At 36.5% G+C, this 26,007-nt stretch overlaps 1 protein-coding gene and 1 non-coding gene across 2 annotated transcripts in view; one reads left to right on the top strand and one right to left on the bottom strand.

Annotated features, from left to right (window-relative positions):
• Arih1 (ariadne RBR E3 ubiquitin protein ligase 1) overlaps positions 1-26,007 on the top strand; it is a 132,496-nt gene that overhangs the window by 40,904 nt on the left and 65,585 nt on the right. Inside the window, exon 2 of the mRNA XM_046428100.2 lies at positions 13,518-13,585. Coding sequence (XP_046284056.1) covers positions 13,518-13,585 — 68 coding nt within the window. The remainder of the gene's footprint in view (positions 1-13,517; positions 13,586-26,007) is intronic.
• On the bottom strand, positions 19,036-19,137 carry LOC124081774 (small nucleolar RNA U13). Its single transcript, XR_006848115.1, has one exon. It is a non-coding gene; the product is annotated as a small nucleolar RNA U13 (small nucleolar RNA).

Here is a 26,007-nt window from a genome sequence, read left to right as displayed (position 1 = left end):
TCAAATTTTAAAGTGAATACAGATCACCTCAACATATTAGTCTGGTTGAAATGAAGTCAAGAAGTGTGGGTTGGGACCTAGGATTCTGCATTTCTAACATACTTTCAGGTAATTGCAATTGTATGAGCCACATTCTTCAGAAGCAAGGCCTGTACCATATAGTTATTTATTATATAGGTGATATTTTAAATTCCTATTTATAAGTTAAAAGCCTTCATCCCTCATCCAATCCTCAGGAATGACGATTGCCAATGGTAGCTTTAATATATATCCTTCTAAACTCTTTCACTGACATTTATTTAATTTTCAGAAAAATAGATTTTATACACTGGTGTGTGATTTGCTTTTTCCATTCAATGATATCATGAGGATGTCCTCCTACATCTGTGCATATGGATCTGGTTTTTTTAATGACTATAATTTCAAAAAACAGTCTCTCGGAAAAATTTGGAGATGGAAAAATGCTTTTCCGAATTAGTTGATGTGAAAATTCTTATGTATTTCTGTTAGGTATGTTTCCAGAATTTCTAGTTCCTAGTTCATATGCATTTAAAATTTTGATCATTTTTGCCAAACTACCCTCACAAAAGATTACTAAAGTTGTCCTTTCACTAATATATTACAACACATTATGACCCTTTCCCATACCTTTGTCACTGTATATATATCATTTGTGTCAGGGGTTTAAAACGTTCATTGTATTAAAGAGGTAGAATACTTTATATTTTTTCAGTTGAACTCTCAAAGTTAATCTGAAATAGAATTAAATATGCTAAAGACTTCACTCAGTTGAATTCTGTGAATTTGAATTACTTGTCTTTCATGGTTCACGTATTTTGCTTTTTTTTTTTTTTTTTTTACTGTGTAGACTGTGGGATTCTAATATTAAGAAATCGTACAAAACAATAGCCTTTAATTTTTCAACCTTCAGCAGCTCTCAAGATTGTAGATTAAATGAGGTGGGGCTGGGCACAGTGGCTAATTCCTGTAATTCCAGCTGTGTAGGAGGCTGTTTAGGGAGACCCCGTCTCAAAAGAAAAAAAAACCAACAAAAAACGAAATATTCAACTGGGGGTGTTGTTCTGTGGTAAACCGCCCCTGGGTTCATTCCTCACTACCAATAAATAACAAATTAGGTAGAAACAATACAGACTCATGAACCTATTCTTATATAGGCAAATCTTCAAACTGAGTGAAGTCTTTAGCATATTTAATTCTATTTCAGACCAACTTTGAGATAAAGAAGAACTAGGTTTTGGAGGCTGTTTGTTAATTGGGGTAAACTTTTTTTTTTCTTTTTTGGTTGCATGACAGACTACTATTTTTGTTATAAGACCTATTAATCTAATATTTATTAAGCTTTCTCCTAAAAAACAAGGTGGTCTATTGAAGAGAAAATAAAAATAAAAGTGGTTGCGTCCCACCTTACTAAATTTAGGAATGTCATTCAACAACTTGGTGTTGATTTTGCGTGGAGACTGTCACATTTTTTTTTTCTTGTCTCTCTCTTTTCTTCTTTTGAGGGGGCTGTTCTGGGGATCAAACCAGGACCTTGTGCAGACTAGGCAAGCACTCTTATCATATGTCACATTCTTGATTGAGGGCCTCTCTGTACACATATGTGCATCTAGAATTGGAGTTCTCTAGTTTGACTGCTTATTGGAATTGCCTGGAAGCATTTTAAAAACTGGTAAATCCAGGTATGCTCCCCTCCCCATTCTGATGTATTTGGCTTGAAGTGTGGCTTTTGTACATCAAGGGGTGTGTGTGTGTGTATGTGTGTGTGTATGTGTGTGTGTTAAGCTCCCCAGATAATTTGGATATGTTTCTAAAATTGGGAACCACTTGATCAAAGAATAGAGAATGATGGTACATTTAATGTTAAAACTTTAGCCAGGATAGTTGGCATATTTAGACTCATGAATAAATGCTTTAAAAATGCAAAAATACAACTACTGAGGTGCTTTCAAAACAAACACAGCTGTTATAAACCATAGATGGTAATTTTCTTTTATTACTAAATACGACACTCCTGTGTTCATTTGGGAGTTCTACAAATTACTTTTTTCAGAGCTTCTTATACTGGGAAATTCTTTTTTTTTTAATATTATTTTTTAGTTATAGTTGGACCAGAATATCTTCATTTTATTTTTTATGTGGTACTTAGGATCGAACCCAGGGCCTCACACTTGCTAAGCGAATGCTCTACCGCTGAGCTACAATCCCAGCCCTATTGGGAAATTCTTTAAAGCAGTAATTTCCAATTATGACTATATAAGTATTACCTGTGGAAATTTTAAAAACTTGGGGTGAAAAATATGCATATTCATATCCTACCCCAACAGTTAGATAAGAATTGCTAGGGGCAAGGCCCAGATATTGGTATTTTTAAAGTTCTCCAGGAAATTCTAATATGTAGTCAAAATGGGGAGGAATACACTGTTTTAGGTACTAGATGTGAGATTTTTTTTAGGTTACATTACAATCCTTAAAGATAAGTGTACTGCTGTTATTATTTGTATTAATTTTCTAATTATAATAATTTTTGCTCAATTTTTTGTTTGTTTGTTTAGTACTGGGGATTTAATCCATGGCCTTGTGCATGCTAGGTGGATGCTCTTCCATTTAGCTACATCCCAGCCCTTTTTAAAATTTTTATTTTGAGGCAGGGGTCTCCCTTAATTGCCCAGGTTGAGCTCAGATTTGCAGTTCTCTTGGCTCAGTTTCCCAAGTAGCTGGAATTACAGGTGTGTGCCACCCTGCCCAGCTTTAGAGTTCATTTTCTTTTTCTGGGGGTCAGCGTGTTGTTGGTGGTGGTGTACTGGGGATTGAACCCAAGGGCTATCTTCTACCACTGAACTACATTCCAGCACTTTTTATTTTTTACTTTGAGACAGTCCTTGCGTTGAATTTGGGATCCTCCTTCCTTAGTCTTACAAATTGCTAGAATTATAGGAGACTCTGAGATTACAAGAAGGTTAGAAATGGTTTGGTTTTGTTTGTTTCTATCTTTTAAAAAATAAAAAGCACCAGTAAGACCTTTTATTTCAGCCAAGCGGTGAAATTGATCTTTGACTAAAATAGTTAACTTTCAGTTTTGGTATCATACGTGTGGATTTTTCTCCTTTGAGCACTCAGTAGGAATGGTGCTATAAGCATAAACATTTTAAAAATTTCCTTTAATAAATATTCAACAACTCCTAACCTATGTGATTTGGGGCCAAGTCACTTACCTCTCTAACTTCATCTGTAAAATGAATAATGCCTACCATATATAAAGTAATGATCTGAGGTTTAAACTTAACTGTAATGTAATATAGTGAGTTTTTTTATTTTTTATTTTTTGTTTTGGTTTGTTTGGTTTTGGTGCTGAAGATTTAACCCATGTACGCTCTACTACTGAGTTACATCTCCAGCCCTTTTCGTTTTTCATTTTGAGATAGGATATCACTAAGTTACTGAGCCTCTTGAATTGTTGAGATTGTAGGCATGAGGTACTGCACCCAGTAAAGTGTTTAGCAATTGTGTCTAAATAATTTTGAATTTGTCCATCTGTTCATTTCTTTTTTTTTTTGGCCGGGGGTAAGGGGGAGTGCTGGGGATTGAACCCAGGGTCTTGTGTATGCTAGGCAAGCACTTTCCCAACTGATCTATATCCCCAGCCCCTGTTCATTTCCTTTGACACATTTTTCCTTTTAAAAGAACTATGCTATGGGTTCTGTGCAGGTTGGATTACTTTTATGATTTAGTATTTAAAATTTTTTTAAAAAATATTCACTTTTCAGTGTAGTTGGACAAAATACCTTTTTTTTTTTGGTTGTAACTGGACATAATATATTTATTTTTATGTGGTGCTGAGGATCGAACCCAGGGCCTCCCACGTGCTAGGTGAGCACTCTACCTCTGAGCCACAACCCCAGCCCCTAATTTTTGAAATTTTACATTATATACAATGAAATGTACTCTTTAGGGTATGCAATTCTGAGTTGACAAATTCCTGGAACTGTGTAAGCTACCCAGCACAGTGTTTATAAACAATCCCCACATCCCAGTCTCTCTCTCTCTCTCTCTCTCATTTATTCAGTCAAACCCTTCCTCACTCTTCATTCTTGGCAACGATAGATCTGTATTTCATCCCTATAATTTTGCCTTTTCCATTGTATCAAATAATCATACAAACCCATTTCTTATTGTACTGCTGAGGATCCAACCTAGGACCCTCAAGCATGGACTCTACCACTGAGTTACATCCCCAGCCCCATTGTAACTTGCATTTTTGTTTTCTTGAGTTTAAGAGATTAAAAATATAGTTTCTAGATACAAGTTTTTTGGTGTTGATGGACCTTTATTTTATTCATTTATTTATATGCGACGCTGAGAATTGAACCCAGTGCCTCACACATGTGAGGCAAGCACTCTACCATTGAGCCACAATCCCAGCCCCTAGATATAAGCACTTTGTCACATGTGTGATTTGCAAATGTTTTCTTCCACTTTGTGTTGTATTTTTTTAAAAAAAATTTTTTTAAAGAGAGAGAATTTTTAATATTTATTTTTTAGTTTTCGGTGGTCACAACATTTTTATTTTTATGTGGTGCTGAGGATTGAACCAGCGCCCTACGCATGTCAGATGAGCACATTACTGCTTGAGCCACATACCCAGCCCAGGTTGTTATTTTATTTATTTATTTTTATGTGGTGCTGAGGATTGAACTATTTTCATTCTGCTAATATTTTACTTATTTATTTATTTATTTATTGACACTGGGGATTTAACCCAGGGGTACTCAACCAATGAGCCATATCCCCAGCCCTATTTTATATTTTATTTACAGCCGAGGTCTTACTGAATTGCTTAACATCATGCCCTGCTGAGGCTGGCTTTGAATTGTGATCCTCCTGACTCAGCCTCCCGGCTATTGGGATTATAGGTGTGCACCACCTGGCTTCATCCTTTTACTTTTGATGAATTCCAGTTTATCAGTGTTCTTTTAAGGATTGTGCTTTGGATATTGTGTCTAGTAACTATTTGTCAACTCAAGGTTGCCGCAGTCTGGCTGGGCACAATCAGGAGCCACTTGTCAAAAGAAACTAACTTTATTTTTAGAACCACACACGCCAAACAAAACAGCCTCTCAGGAAAAACCCTCAGAGCCTCAACTGCCACCACCGGCTTTCCCCAAGCCCCTCTCTCCCACACAAGCTTCTCCCCACCTCCCACAATCCTCCTGCTCTTGAGGCCGATTGGCTGGGTCACGTGGGCGGAGTCAAAAAAGTCCCCCAATGAGCAGCTCCGTGGTCTGAAAGGGCAGGGAAACAGCCCAATGAGCATCACCGCAGAGGAGCCAATCAGCTAGACGTTGCTGGGGCCGAGGAGCCAATCATCAGCCAGCAGCTGGAAGTTTGCTGGGGCCCCTTTGTCTGTGGCTCTCAACATCTCCCCCTCTCTGTTTAAACAACAAGCATGTGGCTTAGGGACCGTGCCTGTTAGGCAGTCCAATTCAACATATGGTCCTTACCCGTCATCGGATGAACTGACCTCTAGGCGTCAGCCTCCTGTCTTAGGTTGGTACCACTGCAATTGGATCATACCCGTCACTGACTACCGGTCCAGCATACAGCCATACTTGTGGATAGGCCTTTGCACCTGTGGGGGGGTGAGGTTCTTTGCCTCACCTCTGTTGGCCCCGAAATTTTAGACCATCACTAGTAGAGGAGGATGCAAAATGCCATGACATTAAGCCAATTGAGGGCTCCTTTGAAAAATTGTACCACCGGTGACACCATCAGCAAAAATACTCCAGCACTACCACAATTCGCTGTACCAACAGATAGTTCACAATGCATACAGGTGAGCTCACAATGTGTCCAGGCAACTTCTGCAAGCAGTTCAGTGATGGCTATTGTAGAAGCTGTAGATTGGTTTTATCTTTGACTTCACCAGCACTGGGATGAAGATAGGAATTCTGACAATAATGGCTAAAGAAAAAATTATGTAACATTCCAGAAGGCACTAAAAGAAAACAATTTTCTTAACAATTTACATTGTCTTCACTGGCACTGGGATGAAGATAGGAATTCTGGCAATAATGGCTAAAGAAAAAATTATGTAACATTACAGAAGGCACTAAGAGAAAACAATTTTCTTAACAATTTACATTGTCTTCACCGGCACTAAAAGAAAACAATTTTCTTAACAATTTACATTATCTTTAAGAGAATTATTAAATATAATGAAAAGGAAAGGTGAAAGTAAACAAACAGATCTGTTAACCTTCTTTTTTGTTTACATATTAAAACAATCCTCAACAGTTGTTTACCCAATTTAAATTAAACCATATAAATCACGTGAAAAAAAAATATTTGGATCCATTTTATCATGAGCGCTCATCATATATGATATATGGACATACATACATTCAAACATATAACACAAAACACAAGTGTGCACACATAATATAATACATACAACACATAACATTATAGTAAAGGCCTTATAACTTTTTACAGGTGAAATCTCCATTGCAATGTTTAAAAACTCTATAGTCAAAAAATAGAACGGATCAGCAAAACATTAACCTAGGTCTGTATGAGCTCAAAAAACAAAATAGAACTTCATGATATGGCAAAGGGCAATAATAAAATAGATATTGAAAAAAGCATCCTGGTTCTGTTGCAGATGTAAGAATAGCCAAACTGGAGTTTTGGATATCAGTTGTTATGGATTTGAGCCAAATCATCTTCTTTTTGGTCTGTAGAAATCGCTTTAGTTAATCTTTCTGGAATCCAAATCGGCTGCTGTTCTCCCTGTGGAAACACATAAACAGAGCCCCGACTCCAGACAATCACTGGGTCAGGACCTTGGTTAATCTCTCTGGAATCCAAATCGGCTGCTGTTCTCCCTGTGGAAACACATAAACAGACCCCCGACTCCAGACAATCACTGGGTCAGGACCTTGGTTAATCTCTCTGGAATCCAAATCGGCTGCTGTTCTCCCTGTGGAAACACACAAACAGACCCCCGACTCCAGACAATTACTGGGTCAGGACCTTTCCATTGTCCTGTTAGAATATCCTTCCAAAGTACCTTGGGCTTATGCACATTTTTTGGACACATATGCCTTTCCGCAGCACTAAGTCCTGATGAATCCAAATTTAAAAAGTTTAGAGTAAAAAGGGTTATTTTAAGTTTATCTTTGGGGAATATATACCCCTTCCCAATTCCTTCTTTTTGCTTTAATAAGTACATTTTAATAGTTTGATGAGCTCTTTCAACTATGCCTTGTCCCTGTGGATTGTATGAGATTGCTGTTATATGAGTAATGCCAAATGTTGAGCAAAATTGTTTAAAAGAGGTAGAAGTATAACCAGGGGCATTATCTGTTTTTAACTGTTTTGGAACACCCACAGTGGCAAAATTTTGTAAGCAATGAGCTATAACATCTTTAGTTTTTTCTCCGGCATGAAGGGAGCCCATCAAAAATCCAGAAGAAGTATCAACTGTAACATGCAAATATTTTAATTTTCCAAATTCTGGCAAGTGTGTGACGTCCATCTGCCAAATATGGTTAGGTATCAATCCTCTAGGATTGACTCCAAGATTAACTTGTGGTAAAAAGGTCACACAATTTTGACATTGTTTTATTATTTGTCTAGCTTGTTCCTTAGTTATTTTAAAACGCTTTTGTAAAGTATTAGCATTGACATGGAACTTTTTATGAAAATGTATAGCTTCTTCTAGTGTAGAGAAAATATGTATGTCATGTGTAGTTTCATCTGCTAAATCATTGCCCAAACTAAGGGCTTCAGGCAATCCTGTATGTGCCCTGATATGTCCTATAAAGAATGGATCTTTTCTGTCCCAGATTAGACTTTGTATAGTGGAAAGCAAAGAGAAAACAGTAGAAGAAGGGGAAATCCTACCAGCATCTTCAAGAGATACTATAGCATTAACTACATACTGACTATCGGAAAATAAATTAAATACAGAATCTTTAAACATCACAAAAGCTTGTAAAACTGCATTAAGCTCTACCTTTTGAGCTGATTGTTTGGGTACTAAAAATGTAAAAGTTTGATCAGGGGTAACGACTGCTGCTGTACCATTATTTGACCCATCAGTGAATATATTTGGAGCATTCATGATAGGTGTTTTTCTTGTCATTTTTGGAAAAATTACAGGATGCAATGACCAAAAAGACAATAAAGGATTAGATGGTAAGTGTTTATCAAATGAAACATTAGATTTGCACATGATTATTGCCCAAGTATTTAACTCATTAGCTAACTCATCGATTTGATTCATAGTATATGGAGTAATAATTTTATTGGGAGAAATTCCAAACACTCCCTTTGCTGCTTTTATTCCTTTGAGTATTAATTGTCCTACAGCCTCAGGATACCTAGTAAGAATAGTGTTAGGAGAATAAGATAAATGTATCCATAATAATGGACCTTCTTGCCAAAATACTCCTGTAGGAATATTTTTTGTTGGTAGTACAATAAATAATAAAGGCAAACTTATATCAATTCTATCCAAATGCATATTTTCCATATATGTTTCAATGATTTTTAATGCCTTTCTTGCTTCAGGCGTTAACATTCGGGGTGAATTTGGATCTGATGGACCTTTTAGGATATCAAATAAAGGTCCCAACTCTCCTGTTGGTATACCTAAATAAGGCCTTATCCAATTTATGTCTCCTAATAACTTTTGAAAGTCATTAAGTGATTTGAGTTGATCTACTCGTATTTGAATTTTTGGTGGACGGACCATGGTTGAGGATAATAGAACTCCTAAATAATTAATTGGAAAATTTAATTGTACTTTATCTATTGCTATCTCTAGATTATAATTTTTTAATAAGTTTGTAAGTGTGGCATAACATTCTAGCAATGTGTTTTTATCTTTGTGTGCTAATAATACATCATCCATATAGTGAAATATTTGTAGTTCAGGATTTTGATTTCTAAGTGGCTGGATTACTTTGTTAACATAAATTTGACACATAGTTGGGCTGTTAGCCATCCCTTGAGGGAGTACTTTCCATTCATATCTCTGATCAGGACCTTCATGATTCAGTGCAGGGATAGTAAATGCAAAACGTGGGCTATCCTCAGGATGAATTGGAATTGAAAAAAAAACAATCTTTAATATCTATAACTAAAACATACCAGGTTTTTGGCAAAGCAGACAACTGAGGAATCCCTGATTGAGCAGGTCCCATAATAACCATCTCATTATTAATGGCTCTTAAATCTTGCAATAATCTCCATTTACCAGATTTCTTTTTGATGACAAAAATGGGAGTATTATGGGGAGATACAGAAGGTTGTATATGTCCTTCTGCTAATTGTTGTTTGACCAGGTCATGGGCTGCTTGTACCTTTTCTTTAGTCAGGGGCCACTGAGGAACCCATACTGGTCTTTCTGATTTCCAAGTAATTTTTATTGTCTCAGTGGCCCTTTCTGAAAATCCAACCCATGTCTGTCTGTTCCTTGATCTATTTGTATTGGTGCTGCTATACCTTGTTCTTGTTTTTCTAATCTTTTTCCTTTCCTAAAACCTTGTCTAGTCATAATAGTGGGTGCATTTTGGTTGATGTTATTTGTTAATGTCAAACCTAATTGATCTAGGACATCTCGTCCCCATAAATTTACGGGAAGATGATCCAATACATGTGGCTGTATAGTTCCTTCACATCCTTCAAGATCCTTCCAATCTAATACCATTGCACTTCTATGGGGATTAGTTGCCACTCCTAGGCCTCGAAGCGTTTGAGTGGCTTGTTGTAATGGCCAATGTTTTGGCCATTCTTGACGAGAGATGATGCTAAGGTCTGCACCTGTATCCAGTAGCCCATTAAATTCATGTCCTTGAATATTTAGTTTTAGCTTGGGGTGAGAATCTAAATTTAAAGAAAGCATAGCCCAATCTACACCTGTGGAGCCTAATCCCTTGGAACCTCTTTCTACAGTACGACTGGAAAATTTATCATGTAGGCTGGGTATTATTAGTAAGTGTGCTATTCTATCTCCTGGTGAAATTACTGATATACCCTTTGGAGAACTGGCTATAATTTTTATTTCACCTTCATAATCGGGATCAATTACCCCAGGACTTATCATAAGTCCTTTTAGAGTAGAAGAGCTGTGTCCCAATAATAAGCCTACTGTTCCTTTGGGAAGCGGTCCTTTCACCCCTGTGGGAATGATTTGAACTCCCATCTCTGGAGTTAGTACTGCTCTGGCGGAGGCGCAGATGTCCAACCCTGCGCTCCCTCTGGTTTGTCTGATGAGGGATCTGATGGACAATGTGTCCTGGGCACTACCCTGATGGGGTTGCTGGGTTCCTCCAGTGCTCCGTATATTTGTGGTTTTGGGCCCCGGAGCATTGGGCCCCCCTGTCCATTTTTTGGCAATGGAGCCCGATGCCTTTCTCCAAGATATCGTGGATAAACACCTGGTCCTTGTTCGTTTTTTGATAATGGAGTACCCTCTATGGTGGTTTGAGAACGGCATTCATTAGCCCAATGTCTCCCTCTACGGCATCGTGGGCAAATACCTGGTATTCTACTCCTTTGATACCTAGTTTTGTTAAACCCTCCTCCAATGGGGCAATTCCTTTTAAAATGTCCTGTTTGTTCACAATTGTAGCATGTTCTTGGCCTGGCATCTAAAGCCTGTTTTACTGCAGCTGCCACAATTTGCCCTTGTTCATTAATGTCTCTGGCATCTAAAGCCTGTTTTACTGCAGCTGCCACAACTTGCTCTTGTTCATTAATGTCTCTACATAATTTAATATATGTGTTTAAATCTTCATGTTTCCATGGTCTAATGATATCTCTGCACCAACGATTCGCTTGCTCATAAGCCAGGTGTTTTAGTAATGGCATTGCTTGTTCTGTATTCCCAAAAACTCTGGTAGCTGTTTGAATAAGCCTATCTACAAATTCAGCATAAGGTTCATTAGCTCCTTGCAGGCTATACTCCATAATGACTAGAATCAAAAGGCAGATTGATTTGTTTTGTTTTCAAATAAATGAACATTGCAGTAATTTTTCTTTATTTGCTGTTTAGCTTGTTCTCCATGGTTTCCGTTACCCATTGTCAATCAATAGTATGAAAATATTAAATGTTCCAGAAATGAACAATTAATAAGTTTTTGGTACTGGGATTGAATGCAGAGGTGCTTAACCACTGGGCAACAAGACAGAGTCTCACTCAGTTGCTGAGGCTGGCTTTGAACTTGTGATCCTCCTGCCTAGTTGCTGGGATTACAGGTATGCACCACTGTGCATGGCCTAACAATTAAATTGTGCACTGTTCTTGGCACTAAGATAAAATCTGAAATCTCAAGAAGTGAACCATCCCTTTGTCTAGTGTATTTACCTTGGCTACACTCTGCTTGGTTAATCACTTAATAGCCTTCTCAGTTATCAGATCAGGTGTTGAGGTATCACAGTATCAGGTGTTCATTGGGGGTCTTGTGCCCTGTGAATAACATGTAAACATACAATTTTTATGTGACTAAATGACCCACTTAAGGGTAGAGTTTTGAATTTTGAGAAATGTATACCCTCAATCAGCTGCATGAGATTAATTTTTTTGTAACCTTTGGTGCTTAGTTCAGAAAGGGAGTCAGGGCTGGGTTGTGGCTCAGAGGTAGAGTGTTCACCTAGCCTGTATGAGGCGCTAGGTTTGATCCTCAGCATCACATAAAAATAAAATAAAGGTATTGTGTCCACCTATAACTAAAAAATAAGTATTTTAAAAAAACTTAAAAATGAGAGTCAGTACTTTTACCTTAGAGTGTTTTGAGAATTAAATGAGGTACATAAAGTATCTTGTACAGGGCCTAGTATACAATAAACACAATGTAAGCATGATCCCCCATCAACTTTCCTTATGTGCAGTGCACATAAATGACTAGCCATTGATACAGGGACTATCTAAAAATTGTTTAGTGCAATAGATCAGGTACTGAGCAAGGAAGAGCCCAAGGAGGCTCTTCCCCAAACCTATTAAATAAAATTATTAGGATAGAACCTAGGTATTTATAAGACTTTGCATAGTGAGTTTTGATAAATTAATAATGGAACTCAAGACACAGAAGAGGCACACTGGCAACAAGTCATTCTCTATCTCTTTTTTTTTTTGCTTTTGCAAGTTGAGACTCTTGACAATTCCTAAAACATTTTTGCCCAAGCCCACTATGTAGTGGAGGAGAATGTAGTGTGCTGGATGTCATATTAAAGCGAAATGATTCTAGTGAATACCATTAAACTTAATTCTCTCAGTTGATTTCATACAAATAAACATGTATTTATGATTAGTTCATAGGTTTCTTTTACATTTTAACAGTTTTTAGATTGATGATGTTTTTCTGGAGTTTTGAGTTAAAGAAGGATTGTTAAGTTGTCTTGGTCTAAGAAGTAAGAAGCACATAGGTAAATTAGGAAAATGTGCCTGGGTGGGTGGAACAGTATCTGTGTCCTTTGCTTTTTTGTGAGGTAGAGTAGACATGAATGTATGTGACTTTTCTTTACAAACGGCAATGTTGGCAACAGTTTATATCCCTTTCATGACATTTTTATAGAAGATTATTTTAAATCGATACTTAACTAATACATTGATCTAACTACAGAGAAATTAAAATTTTAGTCCATAGAGATCACTTTTTTTGTGAGGGGTGGGTAGTACTAGGGATGAAGCTTGGGACTCTGGTTTATTCTAGGAGAATAAACTACTACTGCTTTGCAAGTTGTTATTATATATGAAAAATAAAAAGCCAATTCAGGTTTGAGTTCCACTTCTAACATTGTAACTTGTGCTAGTATCTTTGAATGAGTCAGGTTTTTGCTAAACTCTTAGACCTGGTTGTGCTGTAAGTCAAAATTCAGTACCCAGATAGTAAGCACATTAGTTTTGTGGGAAATTGAGGTGTTTTTTTTTTTTTTTTTTTTTTTTTACCAGCACTGAATGATAGGGCAATAAACTTTGGTTCTATTTCATGTTGGCTTATTGTTCTAGAAATAAAATAGCTACTAAAGGTGAAAGTGCAGCCTAAGTGCATGCTGTATATTATTACATGATACAGATAATTTTTCATTTAGATTAACTGTGAATGAATGGTTTCGACTCATTTGAACTCTTTGATACAGAAAGTCTCAGATATTTTTATTGATTATATTTAGTGTGCTCATTGGTAGTCTGTTAAATCTCAGTTGCAAAAAAAAAAAATTAATTAGAGCCTGATTTAGTGTAGTAACTTACTTTGTAATTTCCTATTCTTTTGGCTTATTTTGACTCCTATAGAAACCTGAAAGTGTGGCGGAATATTTTTAAATAGTCTTACCTTGCAATTAAAATTTTGTATATTCTTAAAGGGAATACAAATATATTCAAGGAAAGGAAACTTGGGTGGAGTATTATGGAAACTTAACATTTATTGAACTTCTAGGTTAAATTTAACAATGCATTTAATTTAAAATGACTCTCTTTCCCTCCTCTTTAGAATCCAGCTACTATCACAAGAATACTCCTTAGCCACTTCAATTGGGATAAAGAGAAGTTAATGGAAAGGTAAGGAACTATATTTTCAGCTTTGTATTTAGAACAGAGAAAGCCTATTGAACTGAACTTGTAAGAAGTAGGGAGTTAATATGTGAATAAACCAATGTGCAAATAATATAACTACTTTAATTTCTTATATTTTTTATCTGTACACTTTGCAGTAAACTTAGTATTAGGGAATTCAGACTTAATTGTCTTATTTTGGAGGGAAAGTGAGTGCTCTACTTAAGTACCAAGAATTAAAAGTAGATTGAGGGAAAAACGGCACTTGATACATTCTTGGAGCACACAAATAAGATCTTCCTTTAATTGCTTAAAAACATGTCTTGTTCATAAACCTAAAAGTCCATATTAGGCGTTAAAATGACATTTTATTCAGTGAAAACAAAATTGGAAAGTTGTCTAGTGTTTCCTGGGCACCAAACCAGCTATTTGTGTGGTTCTCTGATTTCAGGTAGGATTCTATCTTATTTATTGGGTATTTTTCTATTTTCTTTGAAAATCTTTCTAGTTCTAAAAGAGAAAAAATTATTTGGATTGGAAACTGTCAATGCCATCATTTATCTTTTTCTGTGTCTTAGATTGAAAATTTGGGACATTTGATAAGGAGGTAGAACTTGTATTTATTCTCTCAACCTTATAGTTAGCGATCTTAGTTATAATAAATATGACTCCTTTTTTGGGAACTGAGAATTCAATATTGGGGGAAATAAGTGTAAAATATTGCCAGTTTGGTTGTAAAACTCACAGAGCTTTGTAAAACAGATGTTAGATAATACCAAGAATGTAACCTGTTTCATGCACCTTGTGTCCTATCTAAGTTCATTAGTAACATTAATAACTATCAATTTTTGAGTACCCTCTGTGGGGCATTATTAGAGTTTATCCTCCAGATAGTTTTATTATCGCTACTTAATTGATATGAAGACTAAGGTTTAGAACTTAAGTGATCTCCGTTTATAACACAGGGATTTAATTAGCAGCAGTATAAAAGTGTTCCTTTTTTCTATTTTCCGAAAGATTTATTGGATTCCAAAGCATATATTATAAACAGCTTGACCAGGATTCATGAAGGACTAGTGAGATTTAAAAAAAAAATCTGTGCTAGGAATTGAACCTAGGGCCTTACCCATGCTAGGCAAGTGCTCTACCACTGAACTATATACCCCCAGATGTTTTTTTATTGGAGCACTATAGTGACGGTCCATGCACACAATGTAGCAATATAATTAGGCCAATATCACTCTTCAGTGCTGCTTCCCTATTTCCCCATCCCTTACTTCTTGGCCCCTTTCCTTATTAATCTCCCTTTGGTTTTCATAAGATTCTTAACCCACTCCCACCCCTTTTTCCTTTTTCCTCTCTAGCTTTTACATATGGGAGAAAAGATACAACCCTTGACTTCCTGAATTTGACTTTTTTTTGCTCAACATAATGGTCTCTTAATTTCATCAACTTTTCTGCAGATGACATAATTTCATATGGCTGAATAAACTCCATTGTGTATATGTACACAACCCCTTTTCCTTATCCATTCACACATAGGCAGTTTCATAATTTGACTGTTGTGAATTTTACGTGTGCATGTATCACTATAGTGTAATGATATTAATTTTATATAAGTATAAATATTGAGTAATGATACAGCTGGGCCATATGGTAGTTCCATGTCTATTCTTCTGAGAAACCTCCATACTGATTTCCATAGTGGTTGTACTAATTTACAATCCCACCAACAGTATAAAGGTGTTCCTTTTTCTTCACATCCTATCCAGCATTTATTATTGTTTGTAATCTTGATGATTGCCATTCTAACTGGGGTGAGATAAAATTTCACTGTAGTTTTGATTTTCATTTCTGTAACTGCTAATGATTTTGAACATTTTTCATACATTTGTGGCTGTTTGTATTTCAAATTTTTGAGAAGTGTCTGTTTTAATATTAATTTGCCGAATTTCTAATTAATTTATTTACTTTTTTGTGGTGCTGGGGATTGAATCTAGGGCCTTGTGCATGCAAGGCAAGCACTCTATCATCTGAGCTATATCCCCAGCCCCAAATTTGTCCATTTATTGATTGGGTTATTTGATTTTTGTGGTGATACTTTTTTTTAATTTGTTAATGGATCTTTATTTATTTATTTATATGTGGTGCTGAGAATCAAACCCATTGCCCCACACATGCTAGGCAAGCGCTCTACCACTGAGCCACAACCTTAGTCCCAGTGTTAAGGTTTTTGAGTTCTTTATGTATTTTGGATACTAATCCTCTGTCAGAAGAGAAGCTAGCAAAGATTTTCTCCCATTCTGTAAGTTGTGTTTTCTTATTCCTAATTGTTTCCTTTGCTGTGCAGAACAGTTTGAGGGGTATTGACATTGGTTCTTCTTTAAGGTTTTGTAGAATTCAGCTGAGAATCCATCTGGTCCTGGACTTTTCTTTGTTGGAAGGCTTTTTGTTACCGTTGCTATCTCATTACAAGTCTGCTTAGGTTTTCTATGTGATCTTGATTCAGATATACCATTTGTGTGGTATATCAATTTCCATCCTTTCACTTTCAGCCTGTGGCTATCTTTGCCTATTAAGTGCATCTCTTGCAAATAGCATAAAGTTGGGTTTTGTTTTAATCCATCCTGCTAGCTTGTGTCTTTTTTTTTATTATTTAAAAAATTATTTTTTAGTTGTAGTTGGACACAATACCTTTATTTTACTTATTTATTTTTATGTGGTGCTGAGGATTGAACCTAGGTAGGCCTTGTGCATGCTAGGCGAGCACTCTACTGCTGAGCCACAACCCCAGCTCCTAGCCTGTGTCTTTAATTGGAGTGTTGAAACCATTTACATTTAATGTTATTACAGAGAGATGTTTATTAATTCATGCTGTTGATCATGTTTAATTTGATCCCGTTTCTCATTAGTTAAGTTCTATGGAGCTGGTTTAGTAGTCATCAGTTCCTTTAGTTTCTACTTGTCTTGGAAGGTTTTTATTTCACCTTTGATTTGGAAGGATACCTTTTTCTGGATCAGCAGTCTTGGTTGTTGACAGTTACTTTCTTTCAGAACTTGGAACACATCATTCCAAGCCCTCCTGGCTTTTGGAATTTGTGCTGAGGAATCAGAAGTGATTCTGATTGGCTTGCCTCTAAATATTTTCCAACTTTTTTCTCTTGAAACTTCTAAAATTCTATCCTTGCTCTGTATGTTAGGCATTTTAATTATGATGTGTTGTGGAGAGGTTCTTTTTTGATTTTATCTATTTGGGGTTCTGAATTCTTCCTGTTCCTGGGTGTCTCATTCTGATGCTTTGAAACTTTTTCTGTAATTATTTCCCTGAAGAGGTTATCTGTCCCACTAGCCTACTTCTCATACCTCTCCTCAATTCTAGTGATTCTTAAATTTGGTCTCTTAATGTTGTTCCAAAGTTCTTGTATAATCATGGTTACTTATTTTCTTGTGTGTGTATTTATTTATGGTGCTGAGAATTGAACCCAGCACCTCACACATGCCATGCAAGTGCTCTACCATCAAGCTACAACCCTAGCCCCTTATTTTCTTTCATGTTGTCTGAATATTCAAGGATGGCTACATGGTCTTCCAGCTCTGAGATTCTGTCTTCAGCATGGTGTACTCTATTAGAGAGGTTTTCAACTGAATATTTTATTTGATTTTATTGTGTCTTTCATTTCCAAGCTTTGTTTGGTTTCTTTTTCAGTATTCATCTCATTATCGAATTTCTCATTTATATCCTGTACTGTCTTCCTTAATTCATTCCATTCTTTTCTATGTTCCTTGGAATTCATTGTCATTTTTATAATGATTCTTTTGAATTCTTCATGTGATATTTTATCTACTTCAAAAATTTTGGGGTCAGTTGCTGGTGAATTATGGACCTTAAAAGGTGTTGAATATGGCTGGGGTTGTAGTTCAGTGACAGAGCGCTTGCCTAGGATATGTGAGGTGCTGGGTTTGATCCTTAGCACCATATAAAAATAAACAAATAAGTAAAATAAAGGTATTGTGTCTATCTAGAACTAAAAAATATATTTTTTATTAAAGAGATGTTACATAGCCTTGTTTTTTTTTCCTATTTCTTGTATTTTTCTGTGTTGAGTTTTATGCATCTACTTTTATGTGTGGGCCTTTTTAGGGCACAGTGTTTAGTTGTCAAAATGTCCTAGAGTGATCTAGATTGAGAACCAACCTCCCTTGTACCTGTGGTATTCAAAATCTTTGTGTTAATTTTCTCTTTTTGCTGTAGCCATTTCTACATGGGGCCTGGTCCTTAGCTTGGGATTTTGTCTCTTATATTCTTTGTGTTAAAGTGCAGCTGAAGTTTGAGTGTCATTAATTTGTGTGTGGAGCAAAGTGCAACTAAAGCATTTTGGTTGAGTTAAAGTTCAGCAGCAGACTCTCTACCCGTGAACTTGTAGCGTTTCCTGTAAGTTCCCAGGACCTCATGGAAAGGGCAAAATAAATAATAGCAACAACTGATGCAAACAATATATAGCATTAAAGTAAATGATCTGATTCCTACTATGATATCTACAATGATTTTAAGCCACAAACCCCAGAAATGGTAGAGTCAGCAATTACCAACAGCAAAACAAACAATCAATCAAAAAACCACAACAACAAAAAACCCACACATAAAGTAGTTCTGGCATTAAAGCAAACAGAAGTCAGTTATGCCAGCCACCACAGTAATAACTTCACCAACATTAATGATGGGGGCAGGAGTTACATAAACCAATTATTCCTAAAAGGTCTTAGAAATATAGTTAATATAAGGAAATATGATAGAAAGACAGAAGAGTTTATAGTTTGAAAAAGTGAACAGAGAGAATGGAGAAAAGATGTAGCAGGTGATGGTTACAAGGAAGGAGTAGAAAATAAAGGGAGAAAGAAAACAAAGTTTGGGTGTTAGCAGGAAAAGAAAAGAGAGAAAGGGAAACCAGAGAAACAAATGAAAGCAATACAAAGCAAAAAGTAAAATATATACACCAAGACCAAATAACTCTCAAAAGACAAGATAAGGAAAAATAACTACAGTTAATAAATACTAAGAATGAGAAAAAAAGGAACAAATACATACATGTGTCCATGAACCCATCAACACAGCAAGAACACACACGATTTTTAATGAGCAAGTGTCTGAGGGGTTGTTAACCCCTTCCTGTTTTTGTATTGCCCTTTGAGCTGCTGGTTAGAGTGGCCCAAGACTAAAGCTTGTTGAAATAAGTCTCAGCTCCCTTTTTTTACTAGTGTGAGATAGGATGAAATGGGAAGTACTACTGTCAGTTGGAATTTTGTCTACCTAGACCAGATTGATGCATCAGGTGTGACTGCTTCAGAATTTTATCTGAAGTTAGTAGTGTTTCTTAATTTTGGTATCATTTACTTTTAGGCTTATTTATGATATCTTTATTAGGAAAAGAGTGTGGTTTTAGTGATGGTGGGATCCATGTTGGATACTGTGCTGATGTTGCAGAAAGATTTAGAGGGAGGCACACTTCCCACAACAGCTTGAAAAATCCAATCATCATGCTTATGAACTGAAAAGGAGTTTTCATTGTTATATTTGAAACTCCTTTGGTAGACTAGGTTGGCTCAGAATTTGTCTTATATTAATATATTTATCTTAAACACATTCTGAATTTTATCCTGTAACAGAGCTGTAAGCATTTTTCAATTAAATATTGTGATTAAACATGGTAAGTATGAATTAGAAGATAAGAGGCTTTTGGAAAACTTATGCAAGTTGTGAACTGTTTTTGGTTTTACCTTGTAATTTTTGTGTTTTTGTGTTTCTGAAGAAAATGACTTGGGTACCTCAGGATTTATAATTGAATCTTTTAAGTACTGTATTGAAATGCTAGAAGCACGTAGTTCAGTGGCAAAGCACTTGCTAGAAGTGTATAATTCAGTGGCAAAACACTTACTTGCCTAGCATATGTAAGGGTCTGGGTTTGATTCCAGTTATGCAATATCTTTTTGTCTCATTCACTAATTTTCATATTGTAACATTGCCACACTTTTTTTTTTTTTAAGTTTTTGATACTTTAAAAAAAAATTCAGTCTTCCTGGATTATTTGGCCTCAGGTGTATCTTTTGTAATCAACATATTGGTGATTAAAAATACAACCCCCAAAACTAGGGCTGGGGGGATATAGCTCAGTGGTAGTGTGTTTGCTCAGTGCCCTAGATTCACTCCCCAGTACGATGCCCCCATGCCCCTGAATGAACAAACAAACAAAAAACAACAAAAACACTCTATAAGTATACCTTTTCATAGCTGAGATTAATAACGCATCAGTATTTTATGCTAAAGTTATATATGTTACTGCCATTTTAAGATTTACTATATCTTCTACTTGGGTATTTTGTTTGCTTCATCAAATTTTACTTTTCTCTATTCAAAGTATTATTTTATTTCAGTTTTTCTAGTAGTTATCCTTTTAATTTGTACATACTATTTAAAACTAAGTTTATAACAATATTTCTAGTATTCATATCCATCCCCTGCACAAGACAAAACTATAGTATCTCTTCCTCCTCTGCCTTCTTCCCCTTTCAGTATGGTAAACTGATGGTAATTTAAATTTTCATTTATGGTAAAGCTTTTTTAATTATTTATGTATCCTCCTGGGGAGGTGTGCAGTTTGTTTCTTGTTTTTTCCCCTTTAGAATGTATCTCAAAGTAAGTCCAGTTTCATATGTGGTAAAATAAGAGTGTTATAAGAGAAATTCCTAAATGTTCTGAAATAGACTGTAATATTTTTAGATGTGAGTTTTGAAGATACAACTACTGGGCCTTTTTAAACCAGAGATCTCATGTTGTTATTTTGAAAGATTCTTAATTGTTATTTTATTCAGTGTGCCTTTCTTCCATTCTCTTGATGCTTTTTGAAATTGTTAGTCACTTGCAGCCTCTTTTTTTTCAAAATACTACTTCTGTACTTGTCATATTTATATTCTGTATGGTTAAAGTTCCTCAGATTTTTTTTAAATTAATTCACTTTCCTTCTTGGGTTCTCTTTAACCATCTTGAATTATTTCAGCAATAATCCAAGATATTCTATTAACTTTATTCTTGGTTTGTGGGAGCAGTTTATTTTCTTTGTATATTAATTTGTCCACCTTGTTATATTAACTAAAATAATTAGAACTAAATAATGAACATACAAATGAGAGAAGCACCTGAACGGATACCGTGAAATTTATAGTCTTAAGTGTCTTTGTTAAAAAATAGAATGAAGAAGAAGTAGAACCAATCCTTTGAATCAAGGGGTGAGAAAAATAAGTCCTAAGTAGATTAGATAAAAGCAAACATTAATGAAATAGAGAACAAAAAATACATTAAACAGAAAAATCTCTGCAGTAGATTTTAAAAGGGGAACATTAAGAGAATGACAAGAAAAGCCATAGACTAGGAGAAAATATTTGCATCTATTAGAATGGCAGAAACCCAAAACACTGCCAATACCATATGCAGATGAGAATGTAGACTAACAGGAACTTTCATTCCTTGCTGGTGGGAATGCAGAATAGCACAGCCACTTTGGAAGACTGTTGCAGTTTATTGTAAGAAAATGTACTGGTACCATACGATCTAGCAGTTGTGCTACTTGATGTGTACCCAAATGAGCTGAAAAGTTCAGTCCACACAAAAACCTGTATGTGGACATTCAAAGAAGCTTTATTCATAATTGCCAAAATATGGAAGCAACCAAGATGTCCTTTAGTAGGTGAATGGATGAGTAAAGTGTGGTACATTCAGAAATGGAATATTAAGGGATGAGGTTGTGGCTCAGTGGTAGAGCGCTTGCTGAGTATGTGTGAGGCACTGGGTTCGATTCACAGCACTGCATATAAATAAATGAAAGATCATCAACAACTGAAAAAAATTTTAAAAGTGGAATATTAATCAGTGCTAAAAGGAAATGAGCGTCAGGCAATTAAAAATAGTGGAGAAATCAGAAATGCATGTTATACTAAGTGAAAGAAGTCAATCTGAAATGACTATGTACTGTATGATTCCAACTATGTGACATTTTGAAAAATCAAAACTGGAGACACTGTTACTCAGCATTAAAATTGATGGAGTTGAAGAATATCATGCTAAGTGAAGTAAGCCAATCCCAAAAAGCCAAAGATTGAATGTTCTCTCTGATAAGTAGATGCTGATCCATAATGGGCCGGGGGGAATGGGAAAAATGGAGGAACTTTGATGGGGCAAAGGGGCGGGAGGGGTGGTAAGGGAACACGGTGGCAGGAAATGGTAGAATGAGATGGGCATTATTACCCTAGGTACATGTATGATTGCACATGTGGTGTGATGCTACCTCGTGTACAACCAGAGAAATGAAAAGTTGTACTGCAGTTGTGTATAATGAATCAAAATGCATTCTGCTGTCATACATACCTAATTAAAATAAATAAATTAATTAAAAAACAACTGGAGAGAGGAGAAGGAATAGTGGTTTCTAGGAGTTAAGGGAGAGGGAGAGATGAGCAATTGGAGTGCAGGTGTTTTTTACGGCAATTAAAAATAGTTATTTTTATGATATTGTAATAGAGAATACATGTCCTTATACATTTCTCCAAACTCATGGAACATGGAACACCAAATATGAATCCTAATGTAAACTGGATTTTAAGTGATAATATTATGTCAATGAAGGATCATCTAATGTACTATTTTAAGGTTGTCTGGTAATAGCGGAGGAGGTTGTCTTTTGTTTTTGGGAGAGGGCACATTGGAAATGAGACATAATTAAAAATAGGAAAAATATTTCAGAATTATAAATGAATATGGTGTACTTGAAAGCTTGGAAATAACCAAGATTGCCCCCCAAGAAGTACACTAGTAGAATAAACTGATAACCATAGAAAAATATAGTGAATATAGTAAAAGATCCCTCTGCTTCCCCACAAAGCACTAGATGATTTTATAAGAAAGTTCTTAAAGTAGCTTAAAGTAATAGTTGCCACTGACAATTAACCTTAGGACACAGAAAAGATAGGATTATCATTTATTTATGTTAGTATAACTCTGGTTCCAAAATTTGACAAAAACAGTGTGAGAAAACAATATTATGAATGTAGCTATTGAATTTATAAATAAAATAACTCCTACTTTGAATGAATTAATGGTCTGGTAAAATTTCTCCTAGGACTGTAAAAATAGATCATTGTTGGGGAGGGTTATCTTTAGCATTTACTATATTAACAGATTAATGAAGGGAAACCAAAAGGCAATAATAATAAAAGCTAGTTATAAAATTAATAAAATTGTACATTTTCAATTCATGATTTAGTAAAAACAAAATTGTTACTAAACTGAAAGGTTAGTTTTTCAGCTTGATAAAGGGTATCAATTAGCATTGAAGCATTAGAATGCTAATATAGATCACTTGAGCCCAGGAGTTCAAGGCCCCCTGGGCAACATGGCAAGATCCAGTCTCAAAAGACAACAGCAGTAGCAGTGGCAACAAAACAAAACCAAAAAGAATAATGGCTGACCCTACTATTTGTATGTATTGGAAATTCTGATCAATAAAACACAAACAATAAATAAGCGGCATAAAATGAGAAAGGAAGAAAAATTGTGTGTAAATAATATAATTATGAAATGAAATCCAAGAGAATCAACTTAAGCAAAACAGAACAAAAAACAGTGTCCAGGCCTATCCTCTTTATACTGTCCTCCCTTAGTCTCCTCAGAAAATGAAGAAACATGGACTGTGTTTAACTTTGGTGACAGTGTTACAGGGCTGGGGCCTTCCAGGAAACTAAGGCAGTGGAGAGTCCCTCCTTCAAACACTGAGTCATGCAATCAAGTCAAATATTTTAGAAATGTTGCTTAGTATTCGTAATTGGCATGAGTTTATTAGAAGGGATGGAAAAGGGAATACTCTGAAGGGAGAAAATGGGTTTTCTCAGAAGTGTGCCTTCCTTCCCTCCAGTTTTATGGGAGCCCCAGGAAAATCCAGAGTCACCTCTTGACTTTTAACTGACGGCAGAGGACAGCATACTCATTGCCTTGACTATTCTGGGTTCCTTTGGCTCATACTAACTGGTTCTAATTGGAACTTGTTCTTACAAATTTGGTGGGGAAGGTGTATTGGGGTTTGAACTCAAGGGGCACTTGACCCCTGAGCCACATCCCCAGTCTTTTTATGTATTTTATTTAGAGACAGGGTCTCAATGAGTTGCTTAGCGCCTCGCTTTTAAAGCTCAGGCTGGCTTTGCACTTGCTATCCTCCTGTCCCTGCCTCCCAAGCCACTGTGATTGCAGGTTTATGCCACCACACCCAGCTTGTTCTTAAGGGTTTTATGATTAGGGGGAATTATCCTTATTTCCCTGAATTCTGTGTTCTGGTCTTTGTGAAGGTCACAAAAGTCTCCCCCTTTAGGGTAACTTGTGTTCCTCTTATTGACATTTCTGCTGCAAATAGTTTGTTGAGAAATGTGACATATTCTAACCATTTAAGCCAGGCAGGACTTCAAGTAAATTGCTTCTTGGAAAAGAAAGCATGTGGAAGTCAGCCCAGTGGGCCCATTTTATAGAATTATTCCTTTAACCTCATGTTCCTACCACTCACATTTCCCTGTCCTCTACCAACACTGTGCTACTCATCTTGAGAATAGAAATGGAGATTACTTGTAGGATAATCCTATAACTATTTAGGATCCCAGCAATCAGGAAAAAGGTAGAAACAACATGGCCATTACATGGCATAGTGTCTTTATAATACTGGATAATAATGGATTTATTTAGTATCATCAGTCTGTAGTTCAAATGAATTTGTCCAGACCCTAAGAATACATGTGGTTTATTCTTTTGAAAAATAAATTCTTGGTGAAGAGGAGGAACTGGTGGAGAAAGTACAATTTTAACTTTATGGTCTTTCTTTTATCTGTTATAGCATGCTTCCAAACCTTTACTCCTTCCTTCCTTCCTTCCTTCCTTCCTTCCTTCCTTCCTTCCTTCCTTCCTTCCTTCCTTCCTTCCTTCCTTCCTCCCTCCCTCCCTCCCTCCCTCCCTCCCTCCCTCCCTTCCCTGTTTTTTTTTTCTTTTCAAACTTTACATTGTAGTTGCCCTTCTGTTTTATCAATTAAATAAAAAATTTTCCCTAAACTGGTTTTCTTCTTGTGTTTCTCCAGATGAAACAAAACAAAGCAAAGCAGCGAATCAGAACTGCAGCCAAAAAATACACCTGTTAAACCTACTGCCCTGTTTGTTCTGGGATATTGCTTCCATTGTTTCATTTGTTGTATCTTAAGCCTTCTCTGTTGATGTTTTATCAGAGTTGTTAGGTGTAATCAGATTTTAAGAGGGTAAGTGATATTAATGATAGAATTGGTTGGACATGGTAGTGTGTATCTGTAGACTCTGTAGAGACTGAGGTAGGAAGATTTTATGAGCCAGGAATTCATGAGCCAACCTGGATAACATACTGAGGACCCCACCACCACCACCACACACACACCATCCCTTCACTCCTCCTCACAAAATTAAGAATCAGATGTGAAGGCTGCATCCCAGATAATGCTAAAATCACAATGTTAAACTGTCTTTTAATGGTGGCACTGCTGTGTTGAGAGCCACAGCCAAAGGGGCCCCAGCAAACTTCCAGCTGCCAGCAAACTTCCAGCTGCTGGCTGATGATTGGCTCACAGCGGCCCCAGCAACATCTAGCTGACTGGCTCCTCGGCCCCAGCAACATCTAGCTGATTGGCTCCTCTGCGGTGATGCTCATTGGACTGTTTCCCTGCCCTTTCAGACCACGGAGCTGCTCATTGGGGGACTTTTTTGGCTCCGCCCACGTGACCCAGCCAATCGGCCTCAAGAGCAGGAGGATTGTGGGAGGTGGAGAGAAGCTTGTGTGGGAGAGAGAGGCTTGGGGAAAGCCGGTGGTGGCAGTTGAGGCTCTGAGGGTTTTTCCTGAGAGACTATTTTGTTTGTCGTGTGTGGTTCTAAAAATAAAGTTAGTTTCTTTTGACAAGTGGCTCCTGATTGTGCCCAGCCAGACTGCGGCACTGCTGTTATTGCCATAGGGCACAGGCATCTCATATTGGTATTGAGCATGTGACACCAGGACTAGAACCTCTGATCTTGGAGCCTCTGAAAGCTGGTTATCTCCTTATTCTTTCAGAATAAGTTCCTCATTGAGCCTTCTTCAAATATAAAGTTTTGATAATCTCTTGGTCTCCCTACTCCTGCTATGCTTGAGTCTTCTCAATGGGTAGATGGGGAAAGTGAGTTGTTCTCCTCCCACCTTTTTCTTTTTTTTTTTTTTGATAGCAAGGCTCTTAAAAACCCAGGTTCTGTCTACCTTTCTGGCATCTTCTTTTCTGTATCATTTCTGTTCCCAATTACACTTAAGCAGTAGTTCCGCAGTCTGGCTGGGCACAATTCAGGAGCCACTTGT

This window comes from Marmota monax, unplaced genomic scaffold (assembly GCF_021218885.2).
Source record: "Marmota monax isolate L192 unplaced genomic scaffold, Marmota_monax_Labrador192_F-V1.1 WCK01_AAM20220418_F8-fsc00111, whole genome shotgun sequence".
NCBI lineage: Eukaryota > Metazoa > Chordata > Mammalia > Rodentia > Sciuridae > Marmota > Marmota monax.
This window is presented reverse-complemented; position numbering and strand designations above follow the sequence as displayed.